At 38.4% G+C, this 10,899-nt stretch overlaps 2 protein-coding genes, 1 long non-coding RNA gene and 1 other non-coding gene across 4 annotated transcripts; 1 reads left to right on the forward strand and 3 right to left on the reverse strand.

The window, feature by feature from the left end:
• Positions 1-328: 328 nt before the first annotated feature.
• LOC124208879 (retinol dehydrogenase 14-like) lies at positions 329-2,544 on the reverse strand. Its single transcript, XM_046606750.1, has 8 exons — positions 1,963-2,544; positions 1,650-1,886; positions 1,441-1,573; positions 1,298-1,365; positions 1,170-1,235; positions 1,052-1,095; positions 805-894; positions 329-734 (listed from the first exon to the last, which is right to left on the reverse strand). The coding sequence occupies exons 1-8, from the start codon at positions 2,216-2,218 to the stop codon at positions 630-632; spliced, it is 999 nt and encodes a 332-aa protein (XP_046462706.1). The 5' UTR covers positions 2,219-2,544; the 3' UTR covers positions 329-629.
• A 266-nt stretch (positions 2,545-2,810) lies between these two features.
• Trnar-acg lies at positions 2,811-2,883 on the forward strand. The gene has a single exon. It is a non-coding gene; the product is annotated as a tRNA-Arg (tRNA).
• A 5,024-nt stretch (positions 2,884-7,907) lies between these two features.
• Positions 7,908-9,076, reverse strand: LOC124209083 (glutamate receptor 2.9-like). The gene is made up of 4 exons (XM_046606948.1): positions 8,869-9,076; positions 8,669-8,791; positions 8,442-8,590; positions 7,908-8,353 (listed from the first exon to the last, which is right to left on the reverse strand). Exons 1-4 carry the CDS (start codon positions 9,025-9,027, stop codon positions 8,080-8,082), a joined length of 705 nt encoding a protein of 234 aa, XP_046462904.1. The 5' UTR covers positions 9,028-9,076; the 3' UTR covers positions 7,908-8,079.
• A 750-nt stretch (positions 9,077-9,826) lies between these two features.
• Positions 9,827-10,330, reverse strand: LOC124188353. Its single transcript, XR_006872322.1, has 3 exons — positions 10,142-10,330; positions 10,002-10,066; positions 9,827-9,912 (listed from the first exon to the last, which is right to left on the reverse strand). It is a non-coding gene; the product is annotated as an uncharacterized LOC124188353 (long non-coding RNA).
• Between the last annotated feature and the right edge of the window lie 569 nt (positions 10,331-10,899).

Genomic DNA, 10,899 nt, shown 5'->3' on the forward strand with positions numbered 1-10,899 from the left:
CGATGACATGGATCAAAAGAAAGTCATAATATTCCTCACATATTGTTCCGACATGTTCACGTAAGATGTTGGCTTGAGTTATTACAGAGGATGATATCAGTATCGTCAGACATCTGAAAATAAAACAACATTTTAAAAATCAATTGAACTTGAGTTAAAAGCGGCCCTGTGGCCCAATGGATAAGGCGCTTGCCTACGGAGTTGGAGCAAGAGATTCCAGGATCGACAATTAAGAGATTAAAATTAAAATTTAAGAAAATTTGATTATGTTATTATGATTTCTTGTGGGAATATGAGTGGAACTAGTACGATTGAAATATATGCATCATAGTGATCATACTAGACCTTATATTTGTTTGGTGTTCTGATTGTGCTTACATCGTCAATTTAAGCTTTAATATGAGATCTCAAACACCGAGAGAGTGCATTACAGTTTGATTAAAGATCTAAATTCAATCTAAATTGTAGATGAGTTGATGAATGATGATGTGTACTAATTACAAAGCTTTTACTGTTTTTTTTCCACAGTAAACCAACATTTACTACCGTAATAATAGAATAATAATATATAGGCCTACAGCACATTGGAATCATCCTTTGAGTCATATTTTCTTTCAAATTAATCATCTTCAATATTGTCGCTCCTCAGGCGTGAGTTTGACGAGCGTTTCACTAATGTCCCAAAGCTTCTTCGCTAGGCCAACATCCATGCCCAACTTCGATGTTTGTGAGATCTGTGTCAAAAGTAAAAGTATGAAAGTGAATACAAAATTGCACCACGAGTATTACAAGAGAATTATTGACCTTGCAGTCGGTGAAATATTCTCCACTAACGTCGGCGACTTCGTCAGCCACAGCCAAGTGAATAGTGGTCTGAGCACCTTGTTTAACTGTCTGCAACCACAGTAAAATTAAAAATTAAGAACCGCAAATTAAAAATTATGAACTGCAAATTAATGACAAAATAAAAACACTGCGAAATAATCTGCACATATGTAACTAATAACATCCATGAAAATAAAACCTACTTAAAAAAAAAGAAAGACATTACCTTGAAGAATATAGGAATTAGGGCGCTGACCACTGTCTGGAACACTATACAGAAAAATGAAAAGAAAAAAATTAGATTGAAAATAGTAAGGGTAGCAACATTCATTTGAATTGTTTACATGATGAAGCGTTCCTGAATATTCCGGTATTAACGGCCCCAGGACATAAACAGTTGACAGTCACACCTATTTTGAATAAATCCAGTTTGAAAATTGCTGGCAAGCTTTATTTGAATATCGACACTCACCGGACTGGGAGATCAAATGGGCGAGGTGCCGAGTAGAAAGAATTATACTCAACTTTGAGTAATAATAACTAAAACCCAAAAATTCAAATAAAATTTCGTTAAAAAATGACAGCAAACAGATTAAAGAAGAATTTGAAATCTACATCGAGTTATAAAAGCTGCTGCCGTTGTGATAGAGTTCCGCATTTAAATTGTTCAAATCGAAAGTCTTGATAAAGGAATGAGCGACAGATGTGACGTTGATGATCCGGGACGGAGCTGATTTTTTCAACAGTCCTGAAGTGATTAGGATTAAAACAGCAAATAAGACTCAAGAGACTGTAAGTTAGGATAGCGCTCAAATAACATATACCTAGTAAGAGATTTGTTAACAAGAAGTGGCCGAAATAATTAGCCTGCATCTGATACTCGAGTCCGTCGTCCGTCAACTTTTTCTCCATTGTCACACATCCGGCGTTATTGATGAGGATGTCGAGTCGAGGCTCATTCTTCAGAATTTCAGAAGCGAATTGGCGAACGGACGCCAGAGATGCCAAATCAAGTTGATTGACAACCACATTATTGTTGCCCGATTCCCGAATAATGTCGTCTGCAAAAATGAGCGAATTTGAACGATAATTATAATTGATTGCGGTACGTAATTACGTAACTATTGCAAACTTTACCTCTAGCGTCGTCTGCTCTCTTGAGGTCCCGACAAGCGAGAATCACTCGAGCACCTCTCTTTGCCAAGTCGATGGCCGTTTCCTTGCCGATTCCCGAATTGCCTCCGGTGATGATCACGGTTTTACCCGTCAGTTTGTTTCGACTTCTACACACGCCCATCGTCAGCACGAGACGAGCTTTCAAAACAGAGAGCACTAACAGAACGAGCAATGCGATTTTCACCCAAAAAGGTAACGCCAACAGAAACGTCAACATTTTTTCACTGGCGAATTAAAAGAAATGTGGTTCTGGTTAAACCGGTGATATGGCGGACAGCAATAACTACCCGCTGTGTTTAGTCTCGGTAAATTCTTAGTCTTGTATAGCACGGCACCTGTTACACACGGCATAAATAATGCATAAAGCTGCGAAATATTTCAACGAAATTGGTGTTTAAGTCAAGACTAGATTAAATAACAGGTGTGCATTTGACGATGGAGTAGAAGAGGAGATTCGGAGCACACTGCAAGAGAAACTCACTGAGACCACAGTCTGAAGATGGACAACCAAGGTGTACGGTATACAATGCACTAACGCAGATGATGTTCAAGGTTGAAACGTTGTTTATATTCGGGGTAAGGACTAAAGAGAAAGAAAATAAAAAGTTCTCATCCGCCCCTTTCACAATGCCGTTGGCTGTACAGCCAAACACAACGAACCGCGTTTCTCGCTATATTTTTTCATGAATTCAAAATTCTTCTTTCACACGCCCTCAAGGCTGTAAATCATTCCCAAATCAAACTTTCGCCGCTTTCCCTATTCGTTTCTTGTTCATTTTAATTTGAATTTGATTTCCCATATTAAATATGGTCCTGTGGCCCAATGGATAAGGCGCTTGCCTACGGAGCAAGAGATTCCAGGTTCGATCCCTGGCAGGATCGTCATTCAGTAAAGGAAATTGATTATGACGGAGAAAGTGTTTATTTTGGTAAAATTTAGAAGGCAATTCTGGAATTATAAACCTGTTACTCACGGAAACTGATTAACTTATCCCCGTATACCAATTAGTGAATTGTCATGCGCCATTCAATTTGTTTATTCTAGCATTTCTCTATAAAAGGAGCTTTGCTAACAAGTTTTCCTAAAAACCCAAAAAAGGAAATAAAACTTTGAAAGAGATTAATTACGTTGGGTTTTTCTTAAGGGAAATAAAGAACGTAAATATGTCTCTCTACTAAATGACAATCGATCTTTCTATTAATACCGGTCGGCAAAAAAATGGTCTATAGCGTTCACCAGGGTGTACGTGTTGTTTACGACGGCCAACCTCCGATGCCATAGCTACAACGAGTTGGCGGCTGCACGGATTCGCAGGAGAGACTTCTATATAGATAGCAAAACATTGAACCGATATACTACATCTTTAGCTAACCTCGCTAACCTTTTATAATACAGCCAATAGTTTTGGCTTTTGGGTAATTCAGCAATGCATTTTCTGTGTTGACCGTGAACGTCATCCATCTTATAGATATGTCCGCTGTTGCTGGGTATTATGGCAAACTCTTTGGGATATGGAAGGATGTCCACGACTCTTGCCAAAAGCTGAATAACCTTGACTATTTATTCATCTCAAATCGATGTAGGATATGCGTGATATGAATAGCGTGCAAAGACCTCATGTGGTTATATAAATCGACGATATTATACCCGGATAGGAAACGATATAAACCAAGGGGACGATCGGGTTTATCAAGTACATCAGAATTTTCCGACCGAAGAGGATCGCTAATAAAGAAAATGGTCATAAACAAGGGCAAATTTGCTCAATTTGCTCTTCTAATTTGTTTTTTGGTGTTGGTATTGGCAATCATGAACACAAGTAGCGATAGCGACGTCTATAATACCCCGACGAATCAAATGCAAATCAGTTTGCGAGGAAAGGAACTACGAGCTGTCACAGGCCATGTTATACAAAACATTTTTAATCATTATGTCTAACAACTAGGTTACTAAAACTGAATTATTAACTTTTCAGTTTCCACCCTACGTTTCCATTTGGCGGAATTCATCCGGCCACATTACTGGGTATTCAAACCACATGTATCATCTTTTACTCTATTTGTCTCAGAAGCTAAAGTTCACGTAAGCGATCTTTATCGGTTTGTTCACGAAAAGGCAGCAATTTTTACTGAGACCATTTTAACACCAATAATTAGTTACACAATATTCCCTGCTCGTGAAAACACTTTTGGAGTCAAAAATATCGGAATTTGGAACGGCGTTATAGGAGCCGTCGCCAATCTCGTAAGAACAAAACTACGTCGATTTCCATTTTAACTTTTATTTTCTGAGATTAAAAAAAAAATTGTTTCACGAATTTAATCCAGGAAGCTGATATTGGTTTGGTGCCGGCGACCGTTTCACTGGAGAGATACGAAGCCATTGAATTCAGTGGATTCGTGGGTGGTGACAACACCGGGATTCTTATCAAATATCCTGCCGCTAATATTTCGTTTACCAGCGCTTTCGACGTGTTCTCGTTAACAGTAATATCTAACTCAATTTTTTTAAAAAAGTTATATCATTGAACTTCTTACCTGACAAAACGATTGCGTATTAATGAGTGCTGGCCGGTGATGAGCACTGGGCATTTTCTATGGCACTTGTATGGAGCCATCATTTCCCAAGGTAAAACTCACTCGATAGTTTTCGATATTTCTTACAGCAACTGCAGTTCAATTCTTCGCTTCATACAGGGAACCATTTTCAATGCCATCAACCATCGCAGAAACTTCTCGATGCGACCTGGTGTTTCGTAACTTTCGTCTTCGTCAACACTTACAACTCGACTCTGACGTCTTACATGTCGGTGACTTATCAAAGACCCGAAATCAATTCCTTTCGCGATTTGGCTACTGCCACACCCTACAAGGCCACTGTCTTAATCGGATCCATCCAAGACATCGATTTGCGGGTGATAATGGAGTTTATCTGTCTCAGTATAATCTAAATTAACTAGCACAAATTAATTTTGGTGGTTGTAATATTTAGCGATACCAAAATGGTGATCTGAAAATGATTGCCGATCGAATCCAGAAATGTGCGCTGGATTGCAGGAAATTTTCCTTCGAGGAACTGGCCATTTCCGTTTTAGAGGAAGAGAACTGCGTTTCGATTATAGTAATAAGCGCTATATTATCTATTCATATTTTATTCTTATAACTCGATATAAATTTCCTTAATTCAGCCCTGGGCTGCTGGCATAGCTTGTCTGAAGAAGTTCAATTCCAAAAGCTGTCGTCTCGCTATAGCGTTCGAGTCAACGGTGTGGAAGCCCATGTACTTGGCCGTTCCTAAATCGAGTCCCTACAAAGAAGAAATCAACCGAGCGTTAGTATTTGATAATTATTTGTTCGGAATAGGATGACACAGTTTCTAAAAAAAATTTTGGCGGGTAATGTGTACTATATTGATTGATTATGTAGGTCGTTATGGTTTTTTGACACTGGACTAAGGGAATATTGGTTAAAAGCGTATGAAAAACCGCCCGAACAGTGTCGACTGGACTACAACAGCAAAGGCGTTGCGGCCAAGAGATCCAACAATCAAATTAAAATCGAACATATTTATCTACCATTTCTGATTCTTCTTGGTGGCTATTTACTAGCATTCATGCAGTTTCTAAGGGAGAAATTCATCTGCCCCCTTCGGTAAAAGGGGACCATAAGAATAAGAGTGATTTTGGACTCCTCGCATATATAGGCATAACAATTGACATTCAAGACTATAGCTCCTGAAACTAAAAGATATTATTTTATTGATCGAAATGTGTGTCAAAATATTCTGAGCTTACAACATACATACGTACACATTCTATAATGCCAAAGACAAATATATAAAATAATCTTCGACAACAAACAACAAATTAAATTATTAAAATCAAATTGTAAGCTTCATGCTCATTTCTTTTTTTTTTGTCAGGCAGTTAATGAGATACGGTACATAAGAAAAAAAATATTTGTATAGTATGTCAGTTCCGTTCTTGAATTTTATGAACAAGTTTTTACGAATCTAATCGAACAAATTCAATGTTTTCGTTATACAGAGCTGTAGCTGTATTAAAGTCTTTGGGTCGATTTACCCTTTGCTTGAATTATTAAGACACAAGCAAATGGAGTGTGGTGTTGTTGTCTTTGTTTCACCTCGGGCAAGAAATCTTTGACTGTTGTGATTAGGTACTTTGAATAAAGCTATAACTTTTGTAATTTTTTAAACTGCAATTTATAATTTAAAAAAAAAACGACTCAAATCTATCCGGGTTTGGCGACCATCTACTGACGTAGTTTTTGTTTAAGGCTAAAACGCGAATATAGAACAACCGAATATAGTGAAGTGGCAAAAAACATCGAATTCTAATAGGGACAACTGAAAGAATTTTTATTAAAATTCAGGAGGAAATAAATATAAATAAAAGAAAAATAAGGAAAAAAAAAACTCTTATAGTTGCACAAACTGCCAGGAACTGATCCGGGTCGGCGGCCATCGACTATTGCCAGAATAGTTTGGGCTTTTTGTGCGCATCTTTTTAAATTAATCGCATTTTTGTTTCACGACTTGTGTTTAAATATTACACCCGATTCCATGTCATCCACTGAAATATAAAATATTTTCTTTTTCAAACATTATGAGGGAGCGAGTGGGTGTATTGGATAAGGCGTCATTTATGAATATTAAGTGCAGCGGTGCACGTTGAGACCAGGGTTCGAACCCCCAAGTGAGAATTGTTAGTTGCTCATACAGCCGCTGTGGCTCCCTCAGGAAGCGATTATGTAGCGTCAACTGATTCAACAAATTGTTACAGCCAGGGCAAGCCATTTGCAGCGATGCGGTGGACACACTTGGGCAGTTTAAACTATGGGTCCCTAGCCGGGGATGGGCTAAGGGGTTGTGACACGTAAAAAGAGTCTCTTGGGGTTGGGTTGAGATTTCCTTACGGGTACCAGTTATCCTCTAACGCATAGTTGGCTGTTGAAAATGTAGCAAGTAACATCAAGCTTGATGGTATCAAGTCGTCTTCCACCGGGTCTGTTGGCCGACCCGTGATGCCTAATAGTGGCCGTGTGAACATAACAAATTCCAAATTAAATAATACGAGACGCCGAGCTTTTTTGAAATCATTTATTTTTTTCCAACCTGGTTTAAGTCCCCAGTACTTATTTTCCCTTTTCATGGTGGGATTGATTATTTGCTGGTCCATGTCACTTTTCTTATTCGGTCCTACATTTGCTTTCTATTATTTTTTCTAATAAAGCGGTCCGTTTGAATTCAATATCCAAGCTATTTACTTTAAAGCGAATGGTAACGATCAAGCCTAAAGCCTGGATTCACGTTTGAATTAAAAATTCACGTTTTGAATTATCTTTCATTGGGGCCAAGGCCAACTGTACCGCAGGTGAGTGTTTAAACATAATGCAATTAAATTCATCTTCAGGCCAAGTACAGTACATGGAAAACTGAGTGAAATTTGGGCGGGGCCAAATGAAAATGGTTGTTGTTGTGAAAGAAAAAACGAATTTTTCTGCCTTGTAAATTTTTTCCCTTTTTTTATTGTTGTATTATTCTGAAATGCAAATGAGGATCGAGTTCAAAGAGAAATTGACAAGAAGGAAAAAAAAACATAATGAAGCATAGCCGTCGGGCGTCGGCTGCCTTAAGAAAGACGTACACAGAAACCAACACACAGACACACTTATAGGGAATGATTGATTTTATTTCTGGCAATTAATTAAATGTACAGACAAATTTGCTGTCATAATGTGAGAACCTGTGGCCCAATAGATAAGGGGCATGCCTACGGAGCAAGACCTTCACGGTTCGATCCCTGGCAGGATAGATAAAAAGATAATAGCTAGATATGAGGAAAAGTTTTGATTATTTTATATGGTTGTCGAAGTACGATGGTTGTAAGTGTTTCGAATTAAAATATTGAAATGCACAAAAGTAGTTTTAATGTGTGTAACTTCGGTCTAAATCCATGACTCTTACAATTACAATTTCTATTTGCATTGCATTAAATTTGTTATACAGTTTAAACCTATTATGAGACTATGTAACACGAGTGCACTTTACGAATTCGATTAAAGTTGTATTACAGACTCATTGGGCCTACTAGCTTCGTCTATTTTAATGGGATTTCTGTATTTCCGAGAAATGAGCTCCAAAGCAAAAGCCAAGACCGAAGCAACGACGCCAACAAAGTAGAGCAGGAAAGCACTCAAAAGATTATCTAGTGTTAATTTTTCAGTGGGAGTTGAGCGCAAAGTAGGAACCGGAGCTGAGCACCGGTTTGGTTTCGGCAAGAAGCTAGCTCGCCAATAGTTCAACAAACCCATTTGTTGTAGCCATACAATCCTTTAAAAAAAATCAACCAATGCAATCCGCTTATTTTCGTTAGAAAAAATCAAAGAGGTTGAATGGTTATTCACATGTAACAACTTACTCGTAGTTAAATAAGCTTGTTTGGGGACTTGATTTGGGCAAGGCAAGGGCTTGCTGATCTGAGAAAAGCGGCTCCTTGGCTATCGCTAGGCGACAATGTCTAGTAGATAACAAATCATCGTGGATTCGCACAAACAGCGTCGTTTCTTCCTATTCGATATTTTATTGTTAAAAAAAATAATAATAATATGTTAAATTGTAAGGTAAGGTTATACAATTCAAAATTACGTGAGCAAATGCTTTCCCCTGATAAAAGATTTTATCTTCGATGTTCTCCAAGGTTGTCAACCGGTCTTCAGGGTGAGCTCGGAGCTGATCGCCAATTTTAGCCAACGGTCCGGACGTTGCAGCCTGTTGAAGCCGCAAGCCGGTTTTTAATAATTTTAACTTCAATTGCAAGAAAGAAAGGAATTTTATTCAGTATTTACAAATAGTGCAGCTTCCACTGATGTGTGTTTGGACACCGCTACGGAGATCTCCCGGCTATCCGCTAAACTTTGGACTGTGGTGATCAACGGCAGGAATTTCGGAGCCATTAAATAGGAAACTAAAATTCCGGTGTAAGAGTTGATGAATACAACAGCCATCAGACACCAAGTGGCCACCAACAGTCTCGTCGCCAACGTGAAAGTTGCAACCTCCTTGGCTAAAAAGTTAGACAGATATACGTATGACCTTTAACGGGATCGTAGATAAAAACTCATTACGATTAGCTAATATGACTCGGAGGAGAAACCAAAAGTGGGGAATCAATTTCGTGTCGCCGTGGAACGATTGCGGATAATTGTTTACTTGAAATCGAGAAATCAGCCAGAGGGCGATGGCCACAAACAGCAGGCTAAGTATAATCCCAATCCATACCTGTTAATTTGATATAAAATAACAAAAGTGCGAATCATTCGTAAATCATTATTGTGCGTATAATTATTCAAATGCCTCAGATTGAAAGGGTTTCACGATGCCAGAGATGGTACTATCCAATCGTGGATAAGGAATCAGTAACGAGATGGGATCGTCCGAAAAGGCGACAGTGAAATCAACGAATTTGGATCGCGGATAAGTTATAGATAAAGCTGTTGCCACCATGTCAATTTCCTAGAAAAAACCACAAACGAAGTGATGTCGATTTTTTTTGGCATACATTATTAATTAACGCCTATTTAATCTATTTAATAAAATGTCTATTTCTATTTATACTCCACGAATGAGCAATCCGACCAATCCATTCCACGATCCGTTAACAAAGGCACCATAGGCTCCGTCCAACGGTTCGACATATTCAAAACTAAAATAATAAATCCAAAACAATCGGAATTCTATTTCCCGCGCTGCATAACACGTCTTGTTTACTGTTTTAAAATAACTCACGTGAAATTATGTCTTTTAGCTACCCATTCAATGATTTGGTGGACGTGTCCATTAACATGGCGGATGCGTGTTCCAAAACGTTCGATAATAATATACGGAGAAATCTGTAATAACGTATTGATTATCGTAATTTCTATCATGTTAGCCAGAATAAAAAAAAATAAACATTTAAAAAGAAATTCAAATTTCTTACGTGTATTGTTCCAATGATCAAATGGTGTCCGCCAAGTACTGACTTCTTAACTGTGTTTGATGTGCCTATTAATATAAACCGGAATGTCAAAATTATCCAACATTTACTAAAGTGGCTTAACAGTGTTATGGTGTACATACTGCTAGCTATTCCATCCTGGACAGCACAGCTACAGAGTACGACGATCCAGTGGTAAAAGAGCATGATGGCCAACAATTTCTTCAACAAAACCACGAAGCAAGTTTGCGTTTATATACACCATCTCTGATAGGCTACTATAGATACGGTGGCAGACTGGATAGGGGATTGAAGGGCCCTTGTGTAACGGAGACAACTCGGCTCGATACTTGACTGTCACCCGTGATTTTATTTTTTAATGACGTAGTTGGGGCTTGGCCTTGCATCACCCTAGCTAATACTCACTGGAACATTGGCCAGTCCACCGTCAGAATATTTCATTTACCGAGCGCGTTTTTTCTGCTCGCTGAATTGCTAATGAACCAGGGAAACAGGAATCGGGGACAATATAAAGTAGTTTCGCTCCTTCCGTCCATGATGCACTAATGCAGAAAGTACGTACGGATAGATGTGAGAAAAAAGGTCCAAGGTTTAATAAAACTTGGGGCATCGCGCAGACTATTTCATTCATGAATGTGGTTGTGATGGTTTTTCACATGCGGTGACAGAGCGAACCAAAATAGGTTGAGGCTTTATCGACTACTGAAAGTACTGATTGAGTTTAATAATTCCGCTGCGACTACTTTTCTTTGAATTGAGTTCGACTCCGTTTACTTTTAATCAATGTTACTAATCTAAATTAATGAAGTGGAGAACTTGAAATGAATTCCGCTATCTAATCGATAAAAGCACTGGCTAAGTTCGATAAGCGGTATCAAAA

The sequence above is a fragment of the Daphnia pulex genome, chromosome 2, assembly GCF_021134715.1.
Source record: "Daphnia pulex isolate KAP4 chromosome 2, ASM2113471v1".
In the NCBI taxonomy this organism is placed as follows: Eukaryota; Metazoa; Arthropoda; class Branchiopoda; order Diplostraca; family Daphniidae; genus Daphnia; species Daphnia pulex.